The sequence below is a fragment of the Anopheles funestus genome, chromosome 2RL, assembly GCF_943734845.2.
Source record: "Anopheles funestus chromosome 2RL, idAnoFuneDA-416_04, whole genome shotgun sequence".
Taxonomy (NCBI): Eukaryota; Metazoa; Arthropoda; class Insecta; order Diptera; family Culicidae; genus Anopheles; species Anopheles funestus.
In genome coordinates, this window is record NC_064598.1 from 68,092,090 (window position 1) to 68,114,310 (window position 22,221).

Here is a 22,221-nt window from a genome sequence, read left to right on the forward strand (position 1 = left end):
AAAAACAAACATTGTGATTTTCATTCAACTGTCAAACTGCAGTGCGAAAGAAACCTCTGGAAAATAACCTGTTGGCATCCATGAATGTTTGTTTTTTACAAAGAGGAAAAATATTTTTTATTTCAAATTCGATTCTTCCTTAATGTTTCCTTGCTAATGCAAATGGTATCGTAAATCTTGATTTATTCTAAAATTAATTTTACATTGCTTCATATTTTATACTAAATATTGTGAAAATTGAAACAAAGTCATAACGACTGCAGCGGAATTTCTATTCCAAAAGTGCATTTACCATTCGAAATGTAATTGCATGCGGAAATTAATATTGGATAATTGGAAAGTTGGAAGTACAGTGGAGCGTCAGGTTTTCCGGGTACCTTTTATCCGGCTGCCCCATTATCCGTGTGGCTCGGAAATGACAGTTCCTAAGGCGAATTGACATATTTACTGCAAACCGGTGGTGGCAAGAAATACAAGCCTCAATAGGAAATGATACAGCTGATTCAAGTTCGACCAAATAGAACAGGTTTAGTTTCCAAAGTGCACTTAAGAATATTATTTTACTACGAATAATAAAATAACATTTAACTTTAGAAAAAAATACAACCACTACGCACTAAACACTAATATTTATCAATAAAAAGAGTTGTGCCTATTATCCGTGATATTCGCTTATTCGGCAGGGAGCGAGTCCCGATCCGAGCACGGATAATCGGCTTTCCACTGTATTTCAGATTTGTTCGCTTTATATTCCTACCCCTTGTTCGATGACAGGACCAACGGTTCAATTTGATTTTCATTTGGAAACTAATCGTACCAATATTTAAAATGCTGTAAAACAAATAATTGTCAATTAAAAACGCTTTAATTTGTGATCAGAAATTCGTTTTAAGTTACGTCTCCTGCATTTAGCTGGAGCATTACCTGCTTAATCTTTTTTTAAGCAATAAACATTGAAGAAATCTGCTTTCTACACTATTACACATGATTTCTGTTAGATCTTTATTGTGGAACTGAAAATGAAGATTTTTCTGTTCAAATAGAGTAAACATTACAAAATTGTTTGATAAAGCGAAACGCTGGTTATCCGGGTGCCATTTAACGCGTTGGTCTACAGTCACTGAACATTCAACAAACAGTGTCAAATCGTATGGAAAATGTTTTCGATAAACATTTTTGCTCAATGAAAAACAAACCAGTTTGTTTCGATTCGGTTTGCTCATTGAACATTTCGAAGATGGAAAACAAAAAGGAAAAGAAGAATAGCAACTGTCAAAATATTTCTACTGCAGAGGTTTAATCGTCATTGATTATTGAATTTTCTTCCAGAAATTGTGTTTTTCGGGGTCTTTTCAAACAATATCAACAGCGGAGATGCTCTCCAAAAACCAAAACGGTCGTAAATTGGAGATGCAGTTTCCATTTTCTTCTGCGGCTATGTTGAATCTATACCAACCGCCATTCTGTCGATTTGAAAGCTCGTTAGCTTGCTCGTTGTTCAATGAGCGCGTAGACCAGGTCCAGTTTTGCTCATTGAATGTTTGTTGAATGTTTAGTGACTGTAGACCAACGCGTAACAGGGTGTCGGATAATCCGTGCAGCTCTGAAATGACCGATCAAAAGGTGCTTTGACATATTGCCTGCAAAACTGAAGATGGCAAATAAAAAGGCCTCAATTACGAATAATAAAATTGGCTTAAGTTCCACCAGCACTCAAAAATTTCTTTTACAACCATAAGCCATTAGCAAAAATCAATCCGTTATCTTAAAAATACAAACATTTTACGCACTAATAATTATGAATGAAATGAGATGTGTGTATTATTCGATTCATACAGTTTAAATGTATTTATTTTCATGAATTTTGGTATTTTTAAAAACAATAACAACGTCATTACAACTGGTTGATCTGTAGATTTTGTAAAATACAGATAGAATAATGAATTTCGAAAAAGGCGTACCAGTGTGATTTGGTCAGCTGGGTGTTAATTTCGAAAATGAATTTGTGTGTTTATACTGTAGTTGACGGGTTGAATTGTTGTTTTTATTGTGGCAGTTTTCACGAGCCCTGGATATTGCGAAGTACAGCAGAGTGAATGAAAGGCGCGACGCTGTTTGTCTCTGTCTTTTAATGTACAAGAGCGTCAATGGCAGTAAGGGCTGTTTGCATCGACGCATTCGAATTTTAACCTCCGTGGCATCAAGATCGGACAGGACGGAGCGTGCAGTTTGGCAACGTCGTGCAAGAGAGCCAAGAGTGGTGAGAAAGGCAGGAGTGTGTGTGTGAGAAAGAGAGAGTGAGGAAAGGAAATAGCGGACTGGACGAGTGAAAGAGGAAGAGATCGTTTGCCATCTGCAAAAAAGCAAGCAAAAACGCGTGATTCGAAAGTTGAACGTGCTCTTATCCAACCAACTTGCCCTCCCCGCGAAACGCAACTAGCGCCTACAAACACATTGGCATCTAGTGACGGTGGCAGAAATCGTGCCCAATTTTCATCTCCCTAACATCCTCCGCACAATCGAGGTTACCACACGCGCGACGACGAACAACCACGGCGGTGTGTGCCAAAAAGAGGGTGGATTTTTGCAGTTAAATTTTTCGCTCTTCTGTATTGTGATCTACTACCACCAACAAACAACAGCCAGACAAAAAAAAAACCCGTTTCGTGAAACAAAGCCATCCATGTTCCAATAGAGGAAAAAAAAAGAAACCTTGTGATTTTTCCCTAAGCAGAACGTGTTACAAGCAGGCGCAGCAGCAGCAGCTGCTGTTAGCAAACCAACCAATAGAGAGTGACGACGAACCACTAATACCACCACACGCAACAATTTGCCCTTCTTTTTTTTGTACGACCAGTTTGAACGTGTTTCTCTGTCCTCACTTCTTCTACCACCAGCGTAGCCATTAAACGAGGCCGTCGTTTATTTGTGTGTAGCTGTTCGAGCTGGTTTTTTTGTGGCAAACTTCATCACCAATAGAGAGCAAAAAAAAAACCCCAGCGTTTCCGTGTTTCGCACAAACACACGCACACACATTTGTACGCGTGTGAGCCAAGAAAACGACTCACAAAAGTGCGTTGAATGTATGTATAATTGAGTGTGTCCTGTGTGTGTGTGTGCACGCGTGTGTATACGTATATGTGAATCGTTATAATTTCGTGAAAGCAATGATGAGTGCAAATTAATGTACCCACATCCTCTCCATATTTCGTGGCGAGCTGGCAACCATCTTTGAAGAGGCCCCAACACTTTTTGGTAAAATAGTGTGCGTGCACGAACGGAAGAAGTGTGGAAAGTGTGTTATACAGTGTGGACACCCCCCTCCACCCCGTTCCTCTAGTGACGAAAGCTGTACGTTTTTATTCGTGCGTATTCGTGTGTGTGTGTGTGCGTAGAAGAAGAAGCAGGAAGCAGAAATTGTAGTTGTACACGCACACTAGCGAGCGTATCTGGAAGCTTGCACCACTACATCGCCAATCATCATCATCATCATCCCCTGGGGGAAAAAAACACACCACAGTGGGTGCGAGCAATCGTTGACGTGAACGAAAACATCTGCCCAGTGTGTGTGGGGGGTTGAGAGAGTGTGTGTACGTGTGCGTATTACGTTGCGTTTTACAATCCGATCGATCGGGATATCTATTTCGGATCGTTTGGCGTTATTGATGTTGGTTTGTTGGTTCGGAGGAGCTCTGTGATAATTTCGTGCATTCAACCAACTTCCGTTTCGTTGCTGACCCCGTGTGTACACATTTCATCGCATTAAGACCTTCTTCTGCCCTGTGGAAAGCATCGAAAACCGCGCAAGGCCACACACAAAAACACCTAACCAACACACCTAACCGCATATCGCAATCGAGAAACGAGGTTCGGTCGCGCGCGCGTTTCTTTGTGTGTGCGTACGTACTGTATTGTCCCGGCCAGCTTTGAATGTACGCATCATCAGCACCTTGTTCGTTCGCGAAAAAGGTGTTAACGAACGCAGCACCAACAGCAGCAGCAGCTACAACGCAACAGCAGACGGGAAAGAAGCAACCTACGTTGAAGGACATCGGCAGCAACACGGAGCGTATCGTGTCCTACCTCGCCATCACCATCATTCAGTGACATCCCTTCTACAGCGACATCCCGTTGCAACGCGAACATGAGGATAGAGGTAAATTCGGCGGCCGACTTCCTGATGAACCTGCTGCGTGTGCGGAAGGCGAACCAACTGTCGGAAAGCCAGCTGCAGCATTTCAAGGGTTCGCTGGAACAGATCCTGACACGCCACTTCCAGTGCCACTGGTACCCGGATGTACCGACGAAGGGGTCCGGTTTCCGGTGCATTCGCATCAACGGCAAGATGGATCCGATCATCGAGAAGGCGGGCCATGCGGTCGGGCTGAATACGGTCGTGTTGCGGAAGTTGCTACCCCTCGAGCTAACGATCTGGATCGATCCGGACGAGGTGTCGTACCGGATTGGGGAGAATGGTACGATCTGCGTGCTGTACGATACGGCCCAGAGCCGTGCGAGCCCATCGTCCGATCTCGACTCGACCGGCAGCAGCAGCGGCATTGCGTGCGACGAATTCATCATGGAGCGGGTCGGCCGGCTCGATCTGTCCGTGTCGTCGGTGGACAGTGGCAATGGTAGTGCGGGCGCGATGATGGTTGACTACCTGGAGCACAGCGGTAGCACCAATGGGAAATCGCACCAGGGTCAGCAGCAGCAGCAGCAGCAGCACCATAACAACAAGTACAATCACAACCAATCGAACAACAACAGCCACCATCATCATTATGCGAAGCAGCGCCACAGCAACAGCATGTCGTCGTCGTCGAGCGGACAGACTAGTCCACCGCTCAGCCCACCGTACGGTGCCGCCGGCTTCCTGAACCATCAGCAGCAGCAAAATCTCGCCAGATACCAGGCCGCTCAGCAACAGCAGCAGCATCCCCATGGACCGCAGCAGCACAGCAACAACTACTACCCATCGGCCGCTGCGAACGTACATCAGCCCCAGCAGTACTTCCCCTGGGACAACCAGTTCGTCAATAACAAAGTGCGCACCCAATGTTAAGTCGATGAGGAAGGCGAAGACGGGGGAAAACCCAGCAGCAAGGTGATCAAAAAACCGATGTGTTTGTGTATTATCGGTGTGTCATCGCATGTCCATCGCAGGCACATCATCCCCCCACAAACAACAAAATGGATCTCTCCCTCGATCAGCAGCAGCTATCCTTAAGAAATCTGGATGTTTTTTATCCTTCCAATCCCCCCCCCAAAAACCCCCAGTACAAGTACAAGTACAAGCAACCGTTGCTAATAGGAACGAGCAAGATTTATGTGATGTTTTTTAACAAATGGTAGGGAAAAAATGGAAGCTTAATAAGACGCTGAAGGAACGGAAATGCAGCGCATAAATAGTGTATCTGTGTGTGCGTTTGCGGGCGCGCGCGTGTGTGTGATCCTGCTTTTTCTTCTGTACGGTGCGTGTGTGTGTGCGCGGACGCGTGTATGTTTCTGTTCTGTTTTGTGCATTGTTGTGTAGAAAGCAGAAAGAAAAAGAATCCAGCAACAAAAAAAGGATAGTCGTAGAGTGTTTTTCAAACACCATTCGTGTACAAAGCAACCAAGTCAAACAAAGCCGGAAATAATAAGTGCGTGGTGGCGTTCTACAAGAAGAGCAAAGTTCTGTTCCTTTCGAATGAGAGTAATACCTAGTAGCAGAAAACTGCTGCCAATTCCATACGACAACAATACGTCATTTGCCCACCAGAAAAATGATACCCAAGTCTTTTTTTTAATTGCCATCGAAAAACGTGTTTAAATGTGTGCGATCGTATCGTGATCGTGAGCGACTGTGTATATGCGTATATGTATATTGTGTGATTTTGTGCGTGAACGCGTGTGTGTGTGCACACACGCTCGTCCTGCTTCTGGAGTGGAGTTTGCCAGCTGGAATATGATGTGTGATTTAACGGGCTCCGGAACGTGTGTTCCGGCAAAATAGAGCAGAGAGTTCCTACACTGATATTTGTTTTTAAGGCGAAAGATTGTGAAAGGATAGAACGTGTTGCGGTAGTGTGTCGCGAGAAGATGGGCGGGGAGTACCTTTATCGAATAGTAGCAGTAACAACACAAGTCACACAAAAACAGTGCAAAAGAAAAATCCAACTTCAACCACCCTATAGGCTATGTAAACGGTATGGAAAATAAATGAACTGAAGGATGGGGGTGCGCACAACTGTCAACCGGTGCGCACAACTGTCATCAGCTCTCTGGTGTGCACCTGCCCAGAGGAAAAAGCACGAGCACAGAAGAAATCGGGAAGAAGAATAAGAAGAAGGCTGTGGCTGCAGAAGAATGAAGACACAAACAACAACAACAAAAACACGGTAGACGCAATGGAAACGGATGATCTTCAGCAAACTACGCGCAACGACATGTCTCGTTGAATATACAGCGCGTGTGATTAAACCTCCTTATTTCCCATCACAAGACAACACGCAAAGCTGCTGCGGGTTGCATGGAGAGAACGAGTGGAAGAGTGATGGCATTAGTTTTAGATGTACATGATGATGTTGATGTGTGGCTTTACATACATCATAGAAAACACACAGACACACACTGAATAACAAACCATGGATTTGGAGACACCTTGTAGGTGTAGCGCGACGCATTTCAATTGTGATCAATATTAATTTCAAAACACAAAACGTCTTTATTATACCAGTAGTAGAAGAGCAGCGGAATGGTTTAGGAAGGGAGAGAAAACGAGTCAACAATGAAATACAAACACGCGAAAAGGAAAATCTTTTTCATGTTTCTGTGGTGTGACAAGTTTTGGAAGATGGAAATATGTACGATGATGAGGAAAACAGTACAAGCAAGTAAAGCATAAATACAGAGCAAGAGAGAGAGAAAGCGAAAGGGAAGAAGAGAAACAAACAAAACGATAAGAAAAACAAAGAAACAAAAAAAAATACGAAACGTAATGTAACATACAACCCTCCCAACATTTATGCGTGTGTGATTCGCTCGTGACTGCATGAAAGCTAGCAAAGTAAGCTTTGAAATTAAGCAAAAGTCATATTAATTGCGGGGGGCCCCGAAGAGTGCTGCTGGCCCTGAAAAGCCCGAAAATGTAACTGTCGATGTGTATGTGTGCGTATGTGGGTGCACAGAGAAAAAAATTGGACGAAGACCAATATTCACGCTAGAAACGAAGCATTAGGAATAGTTTGTAAAGGAAGGAAAAACAACAATACTACTTTTTTTTGAGATACTTTATTTTTCTACGATAAAATGTGTTTTTTTTACATTTGTGTTTAAATTAAATCTTTTCTTTGTGAGGCTGCCACCAAGCGCCCTTGTACGGGCGTGTATGATGTTGTGCAGATTGTAAAGTACAGAGAGGAGGAGGTGTACGGGGCGTTGCAATTTCGCCCCCTCCCACCGCTTGCCTCTCAACCCCTCAAACTCACCAACCAGTCCAAACGATTAATTTAGTTTCAAGATGTGCGTATATGCGTGTAAAAAAAAAAACGATGCCAGATTTCTGTTCTGTATTACACTTTTATTGTCCGGTGTGCATTTTTCCTTTTACGTATTTTCGTTTCTTCACTCGCCGTTGCACATATGGTTTTTTTTCTTCCTTTTTTTTGGTTACTATTTCAATTCCTAAGCTCTCTCGCTCTAGATAAGATCCTAAAACAACCATGCCAAACACATTCGCACACCCCCACACACAACGGGTGAGAAACGATTGTGTTTGGTTCGATTGTTTCGGGGACAACAGAAAGAGATAGAGAGAGAGGGAGAAAAAGAAATGCAAACGGTAGCAAAAAAAAGCAGGGGCAAAGATCCACCCGCGATCTTGCAACGGTCAGGAAGAGTGTCGGGGAAACGGAAGGAAAAGTGTGGATAAAGTGATAGCGTGATAGAGTGACGGATGAAGAGATATGTGAAGTATGTGACATGATAATTTTGTTAGCGAGTAAGAGCGAGAAGCGAGTGAATCCAGGGTAGTAAGAGGTTTGTTTTAATAAGATCCATTTCTTCTCCAACCCCTTTCCAAACAACAATACCCCCCTCTCGCCCAACCAGGCCCTTTGCTGTAATGCTTCTTCTCCTGGTTGACCCCTAACCCGTTACATCGGGTCGCGCGCGTCTACCTCCTGTCCTGGAGTTTCATGCGAGAGTTTCCCCATTTTCGTGGGAACCGATTGAAAAAAAAAGAGTAGCAAGTGGTGGGCACGCATTTGGGGTTTTTTTTATCGGTGAAGAAGTGTAGCGATTGGGTAGGAAGAGGAAAGGCCGAAACAAGGGTGTGAAGAAAGGTACCCTTCCCTGCTAACCGGGGAAGGGACGAAAAAGTCTAAATGAAGGGAGTCAGTTGTAGTAAGGTAAGCGAGGAGGAGGAAGAAAAAGGGTAGCGATAGGAAGGATGTGTGTGAGAGAAAGAGAGAATCGATTGTTTATAAAAAACTATATATATATACATACAAACACTATATTTGCTTATAATTATTTTGCTGTAACAATTTTCGAATCAAAGAAGAAAAGAATAACATCTACACTTGCATTAAAAAAACTTTAAAATCAAGCTTCTTTTTTTATTTTCCTTTTGTTTACTTTCATTTCCACATCTTTCACTTGTCTGCTTTATTTTTTTTTTTTTGGTTTTTTGTTTGTTTGTTCATCTCGCTGCGTTTTTTCCGTCATCGTTGTTCGTCGTCATGGAGCTGCTGTTTCTACTACGTCATCACCGCCTACTGCTACGTCTTTTAATTTCCACCATCGCTACTACTACTGGCTCGAGATCACCTTTGTGTTTATGGTTTGTACGATCGTTCGTTGTTAGGAACAAAGAAAGGATTCTCAAGTCACGCAGGAATAAATGGAGAATTGTGGAGAGCAACGCTTACATGGGTTGCTATTTAATTTGGGAGGACTTTAAGCATGGTAGAAATACGTCTGAGAAAGATTGAAGTTCGTACGATTGCTGTTATGGAGGAAACAGAAAATGATGGTACACAAAACAGAGAGCGCCAGTCGATCCAGTCGATCGAGTGCTTCAACTGTGGTGACTATTAAACTTTGTTTCAATCACGTTTTGAAATAACTCACCGAGAACTTAAGATTCCTTGAGCGATCAGAGGAGTGTTTGCAACAGTTTTTATCACAAGGAAGATCACGAAAGAAGGATGATCATGCACCTCGTATTATGAGGATGATCGCTGCTGTGTGATTTGTCTAGCACAAAGAACAGAAATCAACAAAACGATATGATTATCATTAGAAATGGAATCAGTAGTTTGGAACTCTGAAATGTTTAAGAATTCTTTTGCAATATAGGGACTTTGGGACTCTAGCGAATAAACAATAATTCTGGATCTTTAGAATTTTTCAAGATTGCCTGACTACAGTTGTTCGAGTCTTTTGCTTCAAATTTAAACTCAGAGATTCTTCTTCTTTTTTTTTGGACATAATACAATCTCAGAATGTTATGTCCGTAATCTTGTGTGGCCTACAACCCTGGGCATTTCAGTGTTTAAACAGTGAACATCAGTGTTTTCCTGCAAACTTTCCTCCTTCCAGTATAGAAATAAGGGTTAAAAGTTCACTTTTAATTATATAACCAGATACATTTCAATAATGGACAAGGAAAGATATCAGCAGTTGTGTTTTTGTAGTATGTTGGTTTCTTTTCCTCATTAAGTATAGATTATTAAAGCAGACTAAGGCAGGCTAAGCTGGTGAGGGGTTTGCTGAAAGTCAGAATTTTTCCAGTTGTTTTACCTAGTCATGCTCGTTGCTACGTACATCAAGCTTCCAGATCTGTTTATTTTACATTTAGGTTTTTTTTACAAAGTTTGAAGGTAATGTTTGTACATTTTATCTTCGATATTTTTCTTCGGATAGTTACAGTTGCGATGTTTTTTTTGTCTTAATGTTTTCCAGCCTAGGGGAAAAAGGTCGGAAAGTTTTTGGGCCGACAAATAAGTTGTAATCGCGAATAGAAAATGCTTCTCTTGCTTTGAGGTTTGAACTGTAGCAAATGAGCGAATGGAACTGTGGGGTGGAAACTCATCCAATTTCAAACTGCAGTGCGCAGTTTTGTTTCCATTTTGAAAGTGGCATTTGAATGGAAAATTTGTATTGAACTTTTTTGTTGTTGTTGCAATTTTCACACAACACACACTTCCAGGCCAGTGAAGAGAATGTGTGTTTTCACTAGTACAGGCAGGCAGAGGTAGCGTTGTTTGGCGTTCGCTTTATGTGCAAGTGCATCACCGACAGCCCATCGCTTCTACGCACAGATTTTCCATCCAACATACACGCATTGTGCGGGGTTGTTGGTGCTACCGTGCATGGACGCATGAGTCACCTTCACACAAACACGCACGCATACAAACATAAGCCCGCAAACACAACAAAAAGAAGGGGGCAGAAGCGCTCCGACTAGGCTGCGTTTTTGTTTGAGCACTTTTGTTTGTTCGCCGCGACTGATGGGCCGTGTGTTTGATGGCCGCGCGAAGCCTTGTTCGTTCCAGACTGCGCAAGGTTTTTGTGTTGTGCGTTCGATGTTCGTGTGCGTGTGCCTGGGAAACAACGGCCATCATTAAACCCATCAATCCAGCAGCAGCAACCGTCTATTAGGTTCATGCGAAAACCGAAGGGCTGCTCCCTGCAACACTGTTTCGCGTGTGCAAACGGCGCAATAAAAACACACGTCGATGGGTGATTTGGATGTTTATTGCTGGTCCTGGCCTGGTTGGATTTGCCGAAACAAAAAAGTCACACGTGTGATAGTGCGTGTGGAAACGGGAACTACGAGGGTCTGGATAGATCTGTCTCTCTCTCTCGAGAGAGAGAGGGCACACCATCCCGCAAGGGGGTTGATTTTCGCTCCTGCTGCTATTTGGTGGTAGATTAAATCGAGGGGACCGCATTGTGCATGTGTTGCGCGTTTGTATGCGTGAAGTATGTTGTCGATATAAAAGACACAAGCGCCCCCCCCCCCCCCCCCCCCCTCGGCCCTCTTTTAGTCGCACGATGATAATGATGATTATACGATTTTTTTTCTTCTTCGTTGAACTCACCCCACCGCGTTCGTGGCTCGAGAAGTTTTCGGGCATTATTTTCGTGGTTTGTAATGTGAGCTACGTGACTAAACGCCTCTAGCCCACGCACACTAACACACACAGTAAATTGTGTGTCCCGTACGCATGGTAACATGATGTTTCAAAATGGCTGATGCGCCCTCCCTTTCTTTGGACAAGGTGACGTCGTCTGCAATGTTGTTTATTTTACATATTTTGGTAAAAACATCACGATGTGACGTTTGATGCGCTTGTCATGTAAAGAGTTTTTTTTTACTTCTGTTGTTATTTCTAATCACACGAGCCGTGCTCTGCTACTAAGATCTAGCAATGGCACATGAAATAGACCACCCAATCCTATATGTGCTCTTTCTTTTATACGTCATTATTGAGGGTTGGGAGGCTTTTTGATTAGAGCAGCACGATCAAACGTGTTTACTACTGTGATTTCTTGTTCATGCAGAGATTTATATGACATTGAAACTCTGAGATGGACACTGGCTACTTCCAATTGCCGGTGGTAGAGTAAATAAGATGTTGGAAATTGTCGAATTCATAAGCGTTATGTATGGCAGATTCTGTGGAAACCTTTGAATATGATGTACGAGATACGACACTTACGAAAGAAAAAGCGTTCTAGCTTTGAGTACACACATATGCTTTCAAAACATATGCAACGGTTATTTACAACTATTACATTATGTATGTAAATGCTTCAGCAAAGGAACGCGACACAAATGCGTTACTAATGCATTACCCGTGGGTGAATACTGTAAGTAGATCAGAACATCTTCCCTAATCGTTATTCATCAGCACCTTGATGGACACTAAGAAAGGCTTTGGGATAAGAGCTGCAAGAGGTAAAAGTACGAGCAAAGTTTCTATAAATTAGTGACTGCCATCATGTATAGAATTGAATCCAAACGAGTGGGAAAGGCAACAAGACGAATAGCTTGAAAGTTTCTCCAGAAAATGGGGCATTCAAACGATGCCATCTTATGTTTGAAGCCCGTAGAACAGCTTTAATCGTTTGGAGATACAGAGAGACAGAGAAACAATTGTTATGAAAGGTTCAATGATGTATATTTGAAGTTATTTTTTTACATTTTTGTACATATAACAACCACTGCACTTGGTCGCATAATCGTCCACGACCAAACTCGTTCCATTCTTATGGGGGAACTCTGGGATGTAATATACGTTTAAGAGGTAATCGGATGTAAAAGGGAAAAGATCATTGAAGAAAAAAAAAGATGTAGTTTCTGTTATTGTCCATCTATAGCAAGGGCTTTCTGCCAACAATTTCAGTTTTGTCGAAGTCGATCAATTTGAATTGTTCGGAATACACCTTCGCATGATATCTTCTGCTAATGGTTCAGCTTATTATATTCGTGATATTCTTGTAAACTAGAGAAAAGCTTAGCAAAAGTTTCGAACAAAATTGTTTATTTCCGCATACTATCGTTGCTATTTGCCTCTTCTTTCCCATTAGACGACCAGCACCAGCAAATTTCTCCAATAATGTCCAAGGATTGACTAAGTATGTATCATCCTGTGATCTTACCATCTTGCTGGGTAACTATTAATTTGTATTTACCTCTAGCAATGTGTGACAACTTACAATGTTGTGAGTATATCGTGCAACTAGAAAAAAAGGTAAATTTCTTTATTCCACTCAAGTGTCGCACTCAAGTCAAGTCAAAACTTTCCGGTGGACATTGGATAAAGATTCAACAATTTTGAACGATCTGTGATTTCGAGACAGAAGGAACTGCTCCTTCCTTCTTGTCACTATTGCTGTAGGGAATTTCTTGGACCGTTTCTAGTCTCGCTAAATTGAAATATGCTCCTGCAACCCGTATACGGCATAGCTGGTGGTGCTGGTGGTAAGGCAAAAGCAATGCAATACATGTAAAATATTTTGATGCAAACAAAGCAACGAATGGAGTGGTATACGCTTATCAATATGTAAGTTTAATTGATAAGGGTGTACCGGTTTGTATTTTCGCTCGAAAGTTCTTTTATATTGTACTGTTCTTTAAAAAAAACTTCTTTTTTTATAATTTTGACAAACGGCAATAGTTTCAATTGCTTCCTTTCCTTACTTTTTGCGCCCTTTGATTTAATTGCATCCTTTTTCGATTGTAATCAAGTAAAATTATTAGAAAAAAGCGCATAGTACCGGTATCGAACAGTTGTAATTTAATAACATAAAACAAACAAACTTCTTGAAACGCTATCTCTTTACAAGGAAAAACAAGGGAAAAAGAAAAAAACAATGAAAAAATCACAAGAAAATGAATAAAACAATCGCAAGAGGGGAAAAAACACACACACAGGGATATGCTTTTTTTGTGAGGTACGATGTGGTATTGGTAACGTCGCTTCCTACGCACACGCAAGAGATATGATCTATGGAGCGCCTAACGAATATATTTGAATGTGATAATAAATATTTTTATATAACAACCGGGCAGGTACAAACGAAACGAGAAGTATGTTTGAAGAGGCTTTAATGACTGCAAATTATGAATTACAAAATAAGAGACAAAAACAAAAACACAGTCAATCGTGCTACGAACGCATACACAGGAGGATATATTGGTTTTCTTAACAAAAGATCAAGTTAAAAGAATTAAACATAGAAAACACAATCCAAAACATGAAGAAAAATATAAAGTTTTCAAACGTAAAACATCACTCATAACATGCAGACGGGCGAAATCAAATCAAGCTTTCAACATAACAAAGGCTGAACATTAAACATACTGATGAACAACTAAAACAAAAAAAAAACAAAACAACTGCGTTAAAACAAAAACAGAAAACAAAATTACAAAACAGTAATTGTTGGAGGGCCAGGACATGGCTTGGAAAATTTTCCATTAGCGAAACAAAGTCATACATTGAGTGATTCATTTACTTAACTAAAGACACTGAAGTTTAGTTTTTCAATTTTTTTATGAAGTAATATAATTGATTTCGAAAATATTTTTCTTGTATTTGTATTAGTTTGATTCGTGTGTAAAGGGAGAAAAAAACGTTTTGCTTCTCAACCCCAATACCTTCACCTCGGTTGATAATTTTCATCCTATCCTGTCCGGTTCTCCAGCAAATCAAAGGTTTTGAAGATATTCACTTTTATCTCCATCACAAGCACAGTAATCATTCAGTTTCAAATGTATGAACAAGCTGTTATTACTGAGTCGACAGCGAAATAGAAAACGTGCTTATGATTTTGTTACGAACAACGTCGAAAAGTTGCGTCTCAATCTTAATTGTGATCTACGGGGAAAAACAGACAACAAACACACAAAATATGTAAACCATTTGCAGGAATGTTTAAAACAAAATGTGAAACGATTTTAACTGAAGTATCTCCTTTTTAACGGTTGAATTAACACGGTACGATCGAGTAGAAGTTTTCCAACAAGACAGCGCGCATGACGGGCGACTGTCTGTTGTGGGGTAGACGTGTGGTTTTTTTTTTCTTTAGTGTAAGGTATATAAAAACAGGTACTATCACATTCATAGATATTAACTAACAATCCAAAAAAAACACAGATGGGGGAAAATATCACCTCACCAAATCATATGCATTGTGCGCAGTAGCAGCAGTTGCAGCCACAACTGTTGCATATTTTTGGGGGACAAAAACCAGTATCCGCGTACAAAGCTCGTCTGCACTTTTTCCACAAGGTTTTTGGTGGAGTTGAACGGTTCATATATGGTGGTATTAAGTATGCGACATGTGGCCACCGAAATGAGCAAAACACAGAAACAATCAACACACTTATTGTATGTCCCTGGTGCCAATTTTTAACAGACGGTGGTACAGAAAACAGTTCCAATCAATGTTTATCGACACACATTTTTGAAGGCTGTTGCAAAATGGAGAGAAATCAAAGGGAATACTGCTGGATGTTTCTCTGTGGTTGCATCCTTTTTTTTGGGAATTTTTTTAGTGTTCATACACTTTATTCTCAAATTTGGGCATAAAAAATTAATATTTTTTTTGTCAAAATCATGACTAAAGGGTTTTAGTTAAAATAAAAAAATATTTAGAATAAAATGTAGATAAATCATCAAAAATACAGCAAAAAAGGCTGCAACGGAGCAGAGAAACTCGCATGGCATTTCCTTCTCCATTAATCGGTAAAATAACGTATCGAATAAATCACTTGCCTCAATCTAGACATTTTAAACATAAATTCATTTCGAAGAAGTAATGGTAACTTTGCAGCTTTGGTTTCGTTTATTTTATTGCACAAAAACAACAGCAAACAAATCCCCCCTCCCAAAAAAGGGTTATTTTACCACTGAAGTGACCTGAAGAAGTGTTTTTGGTGGAACAGCGGGTGGGGTCATATGTTGATGGTCGTTTTTGCTTCCTTGTCTGTGTATTATTATCTTTCGAGATATTTATGTAATAAACGAAATAAAAGAACAATACCGAAATCAATAAGACTACAAAACCAACGTACAAATTATAGGTAGTATAGTTGGAGCGTACACTATACAGAACAGCAAGTTACATTACAGATTATTACAGCAAGCAAGTAATAATCGTTATGTGGTGACGATTCACTCCTGGACCATTTACCCAGTAACCGTTCTGTGAATGTACGTGACGTGAGAGCGATAAGGAAAGGAGCAAACGTTGGGAACCGAGAGGACTGAATGGATTATAAATATTTTTGTCTTTTTAGACACATGAAACAAGGTTAGGAATGCTTCATTTATCCATGCACACAGTGTAGTTGAAAGGGAATTAATTCATTAATCATATGGTACTGTTGCAAACAAAGAACAAGTGATTGTTGTTCTCCTTTGTCCACTAATAGTTTCAGGCGAAGTTTTTAAGCGCCACCTCCCACATTTCTATTTTACATTTTATAATGCTTGAAAGATCGCCGTTTTATGATCGTTCGATATATTCGATCGAGGTTCGTCTAAGGCGCCAGTTTTGAAAGTTTCGCTGCAGTGTTGAGTGTTCAGCTAGAAGAAACACTCTCGTAGACGGGATCTCGGATTGAAGCTGTTCAGATATGTGAGATACAGTGATTTTCTGCCACCAATATCTCGGCCCGGGGGTCGTCCAGCTTTTCATCCGGTGTAGCCAGAATGTCCAGCAGCATTGTGCTACCAGTTCGGTTGTTAATTTTTTTTACGCTTCCCAGTAATGTTGTTTACTCGTGGTTGATCTCACGCGATCGAACTTATGATAGGCGTTTTTTTTTCATTATTAAAACCTCCTTCTCCAACCCTGATTGCGGTGGCAGCAGGGTTGGATTTGGAAGACCGAGGAGTTTGCACCACATCACAATCGCACCAAACCGGTTCCAAAAAAAAAAATAGTTGTTGTGGTTTTTAAGGCGATGAGAGCTTCGAAAACTTGTCCGAGCCCGTTTCTGCACGATCTCCTCATGTAAAAGCCGCTGTGTTGTTTGCTTTCGACTCTCCATCCCCCACCCCCCCGGGTGCGCCACGCATCGATGTTGGGAAAGATGGTTGAGATCACTTGCAGTCGTCGTCGGCCCACGGCTCATTAAGACTATAGCGGCCACGGAATGGGGCTTTCGATCGAGGGAACCACCAGACTTGCCGCTGGCAACTTACTTACGCATACGCGGGCGAACTAAAAAAAAAAAACGGCGAACCGGTTTTTGCGTTTCTTTTACTGCCTCTCGTTGCTGCCTCGTCGGGAACGCGTCGCGCAAACCTTTAGGGGAGGTTTGTTGCGGGCGCATATGTATGTTGCGCGCACCGCACACAGGAAACAGGTTTTCATGATGTCGCGTACGTTATTTTCGTCTCCGACTAGCGATATAAGGATATTTTGCCGTTCCAGACTGTCGCCTAGTTATTGCTTCAGCCGTCCAGTGATGGGACGACACGGCAAAAGCGTACCCTCATTAGACAGCTATTAAAGTGTTCTTCTCGTAAACGTTGGTTCTCTTTGCTGCTGGGCGAGAACTAGCGTATTATTTTGAAAGGTTCATTCATGGTTAGGAAAAAACACGATAAATTCATGGTCCATGGATTTTCCTTTTTTTTGCAAAAATATTCTACTCTCGTTTGCACGCACTCTCACGTACAAAAGTCAACAACAAAAAATGCATTAATACGTCCACAAAACCCACATCTTGCTACCGAAAATTATGTAACAATGTACAAATTTTTAACGAAACGAAAACCACAAACACACCCATACGATGAAAAAAACAAAAACAAAGCAAACGAACCCTTAAGCAAAAGTATGTAAAACGGATTTAAGCAAAGTTAGGTAATGGTGCAACATTTATATAGAAAGATATATTTTTTTACCGGTTAGATAAGGAAAGTGATAAACCGATCGTACCGATAGCAAGCGAACAAGAACAGCCCATCAGCACTCATAAAAAAAAACAAGCCAATCGAATGTGTTAACATTTAAGAAGACAAACCACCAAGAGAGAGCGAAAACAAAAAACAAAAAAAAACAAGAAAAACAAAACATACAAAAAATCGATGCAAAGAACTGTGATTGTAACATAAAAGTGAACAACAACAAGAAAAAAAAACCTATCGCTAATTCTGAACTGCATTTCCGCTTGACAGAGAAAAAAACAACACGGCTTTGATAATAAGCGAAATAGAGCCACCTGAACGAGCTGTGGAAAATCAGATTGTAAAGGAGAAAATTGAGAAAAATGGATCCCTTTTATATGTATACAAAAAAAGAAGAAAATAAAACACATACAGACGTATATATTGTTACACTTTAGACCGGTTAACGAAGAAAACAATCATTCGTAGCATTTTTAACTGGTTGCAAGAGAAACAAGAGCTATCTCTGGTAATAATTGTTGCTATAAGAGACAAAGTTTTAGCGAATCCTGGTTGAGTTTGTTATTTTTAAATTATTAATGAAATAACAATTGTGCGATAAGTGTAAACCGGTGGTGCAAAACTGTTTTAAAATTATTTAAAAATGGTTAGCACGATGTGTGATGCGTGTTGTACACGAAAACGATAATTCCTCGATTACGGAAAAGAGAAAACCCCATAAGCGCTCTGTACAGTTATGTGTATAGAAATGTAAAAAAAAGGTAACATAAATTATACATTCGCATAAACTGAGGCATTGAAATATGACAGCGAGAAAGCAAGAGAGAAAGAGAGAGAAAGAGAGAGAGAGAGAGAAAGAGAAAGAGAAAGAACAAAACATTGAGAATGTGCGTAATACTGTGTATATTAGTTCAATTTTGAACTGGGCAATGAAAGGCAAACAACACAAATTAAAACGTGAACACACACCTACATACAAAACAAGGTAAAGAAACATGATGTCGTACTACAATATGCAATAAGAGATAATATAAAACAGGAAATTCTCACGTTTTCGTTGGGAAAGTTTAAGTTGATAAGACGACATTAAAAAATATTCAACCAGAATAAGTATCTCTTTGATATGTTTCTCGAATTAGATATGTTTGTTTGCTCTTCTTTTAATAGAAGTAATGTTACGTTTTGTTTTATCTAAATATCAGATATAGACCATCAAGTAATTGGTTACATAATGTATCAATGTTAAAACATTTTAGTTTTCAAATTTAGTTCAAAAGTACATAAGAATTATTCTACAAAATATGAAACAGATAAAACAAAACGCTTGATAACATCAAAAGCAAACGAGGGTGTGTTTGCCCAATTCAAAATTGATCTCGTAGCATGAAATAAGACCCGAAACTCTCCAGTATTGTTTTCACTTTTGTAGAAAAAAAAGCTAATACAAACTGTAAGAAAATAGAAAGACAGAACGAAAAAAGGGTGTAAAAAACAAACAAACATATACAAACTGTCAACAAAAAATTCAAGAATAGAATGGCTGTTAAAAATACGGAAGAACTGATAAAAACAAGTAATGTGAATTTGTACAAATCTACAATGAAACTGATTACGATTAAAGAGTATAAAGAACATTTTATCTCTCCTACGTACTGCTCTGTTACATCTAAAAGTTCACCCAAGTAGCATCGCAAATATTCGTCGTGCACAACAAATGCGTAACAAAGACGAGAAAACGAATGAAACACAACACTGTTTAAGCATTTATATACGTAATGTGATGTAATGTTTTGTAAGATTCTGTGCAAAATTTTGTACGAATCCTTCCTTCTGCTCTGATCGATGTTTGACTGCGATCATTCGTTTTTACCAAATGTTTTGTGTTTTGTTGGTGTAGCAATAATTGTCGCGCACGAATTAGTCACAACCATTTTCCATCCCTCTTTTATTAAAGATAAAGAAAACCACCCTTGAGCATATTGACAACCTATGAAACAAAGAACTGAAAGTTAGAAAGTGTTAAAACACAGTTCCTGTGGAAGTGTTTCGACGTGTTTCTAAGCAAAAAGCAACACCTAAAAGATCGATTATACGACTCAAACATGAAAACACATTGAAAAATAAAACATGAAAACAATCTGTTCAATTTCGCGTAGAGAATGAAATCATTATTTAGCTGAAGGATGCTACTCATGTAGTTCGTTTCTTGTTTAAACTCTCTAAAGTAATACCAGTAATACTTCCCCAGTGAGTATTTTTGTTTTCACACAACTTGAAGCTAAACAAATGTGTCTAACACTTATCTGTCCCTGATCTGTCGAAATATGTGTAGCTTCTGTTCGTTTCTTGTTTTATTTTCTTTTTAAAACTCAAAATTGGTCACAACTTGAACGTGTATTTTTTTTAACATAAAAATTGTATCCATGAATTCACATTGAAAATATGAAATGTAAATCCCGTACCCGATATCCAATTGAAAAAAAAGAAAACAAAAAATTGAACAAACTAAGGAAAAAAAGGAAATAAAAAGCATACACAAAAAATGGGAGAAAAATCAAACATGAAAATGAACGTACCAAAAGGATAATGTAGAGGCAAACTTTTACAGAAAAGTAAAACAAAATTCTTATATAAATATATATGTCGATGTTGAATCATGTAAAACCTACTCCAAAAACCACGATCACAAAACGAAACGAATTTGCATTGGAAGCTGTTTAATTGAATGTAAGATCGATGAAACGGTAGAGCGTGTGTATGTGTATGTATTCCATATGTTTCCATTCAAAACTCAAAACATAAAGCTAAAAACAAAAAAAGGTACATCTTCTCTCACCTTAGTGCAGAACCGTTTTTTCAAACCGTAGCGATTTCTTATCTGATGTGTAAAACGTAAAATTAATCCACACTTTAACAAACCAAACGAGTTGATAAGAGTTGGTGTGCAACCAAACGGGTTATCAACCCGGCCGTAGCTCATACACCCATACAAAAGCAAGCCCATGGACGAACGCTCCAGATACGAATCCTGCAAAATCCTTATTCATATTGTTGTAATGTCCTTGCGCACGATTGACGTTGCGCCAAACGAAATCGTAATGATAATGCACCAATACATAAGATAATCCACACACTCATACAGCATCTACTTTTACCACCCATTCCTAGTACCAGTGATAGAAGTGTTCGCGGGAGGCGATAGATTCTTCGAAATGTTTGTAAATAAGCCGCTGTAACGCACCGTAGGTGGGCGACAGCCATGGACAACATTACACATAAAGACGTAAATTATCACGATCAAAGAGCAAGCGAACGAAGATGAACCGCAGCGTTCAAACATGACGAAAAAAGAAACAAACAAAATAACAAGAGACGATAAATGAGTATACATAGATGGTGTAATAATGATTTGTTACTAAAATCGTATTTAATTTAATGTCAAACGCTATGAAATGAAAGCAAAAATTTTTTTTATGTGTCATAAATGCATAAGAATGACGTGCATGGAGACAAACGATTGTTCGTTTTGTCTTTTGTACACATTGCAATTCAAAGTCATTTGTCGGTTTTCATCCTTTTCCATTATCCTTGTTTTTCTCTTATTCGTAAAAATATTATCATTTGTTTATCAATCAGAATAACAAAGAAAAAAAAAACGTTCCTAAAGTACAAGCTGACTGTTAAAAGATACTGGAAAAAAGATCTGTACAAAAGCAGTATAACATCATAAACCCATCACAGCCAACAAGTAAGCGTCCCTTCATAGCAAGGAAAAGATCATAAAATGCACGTATAATCGTTATTTTCATAACAAGATCACGAAACATTATGCCGTACTGCTGGTAAAACTGAAAACAAACGGATTGCGCATTATACGTTAAGTTAAAGTTTAAAGAAAAAATTGTGTCTGCCACATGCAGTTGAAACAGGAAAAAGAAAGAGCAAAAAAACAACAATTCAAAAACACAACATGTTTTTCTTTTCTTACTTTATTAGGTTAACAAGTTTCTTACTTTTGTGTAACAAATTAAATGCAAATGAAAAAAAAAAACAAAAAAAAAACAAATAATTCAAAACTAAATGATGAATGAAAAAACCTACATATATATTATATACTGAATACAAATGGTGAAAATTGAAGGGAGGAAGAAAAGAAAAATAAACAAAAACATAACTAAAACATCCCACAATCCCCCAAAATCCTTTCCCTCTTTCTCCTATATAATGAACATAAGCATATAAATATATATATATTAAATGATTATGAGCATGATAACATTTGCAAAAAAGAAGAAAAAAAAGAACAAAACTAATTGTACAGAGATTACGGCGATAAATGATGATGATAATGATGATGAAACAAAAAAAAACATGATAATGATTATGATGATAATGAAAATACAGCATGGTGGAAAAATACAATTGAAAGTAATTAAAACGTATATTATACATAGAAATAATAAAAAATCAGCATAAATTTGATGAAAAAATGAAAACGTTACACTGTGTTTGGTGTTTTTCTTTTTGTTTTTTTTCTCTGGTTTGTAATTATTGGCGTGGCAGAAATTTGACAGGGTGATGGGTAATTCTTGAGAAAAAAATCTACTAACTACACATCTTCAAGTCTCCTTGAAGTTTCTTAGACCTTATGAGGTATCGATGTACATCGCCTGGTTCTGGAGCTACGTTCAAAGATTCTGCAAAAATGTTGAATCAATACATTGTTTGCTCAGCTGTATTTCAAAATTGGTTTAAGAGGTCGTCTTTTTCTTCTAAAATTTATCTTGAAATTGTGTGT

At 39.3% G+C, this 22,221-nt stretch overlaps 2 protein-coding genes across 3 annotated transcripts in view; both read left to right on the plus strand.

Moving 5' to 3' along the window:
- Nucleotides 1-22,221, plus strand: part of LOC125761992 (inositol-pentakisphosphate 2-kinase) — a 101,606-nt gene that overhangs the window by 974 nt on the left and 78,411 nt on the right. The window lies entirely within an intron of this gene.
- On the plus strand, nt 1,961-21,490 carry LOC125762004 (protein Tob1-like). Its single transcript, XM_049423658.1, has one exon. The coding sequence runs from the start codon at nt 4,145-4,147 to the stop codon at nt 5,063-5,065; it is 921 nt and encodes a 306-aa protein (XP_049279615.1). The 5' UTR covers nt 1,961-4,144; the 3' UTR covers nt 5,066-21,490.

What these genes read in the sequence shown, in the direction of transcription:
- LOC125762004 (XM_049423658.1), top strand. Translation starts at nt 4,145, where the DNA reads ATGAGGATAGAGGTAAATTCGGCGGCCGACTTCCTGATGAACCTGCTG.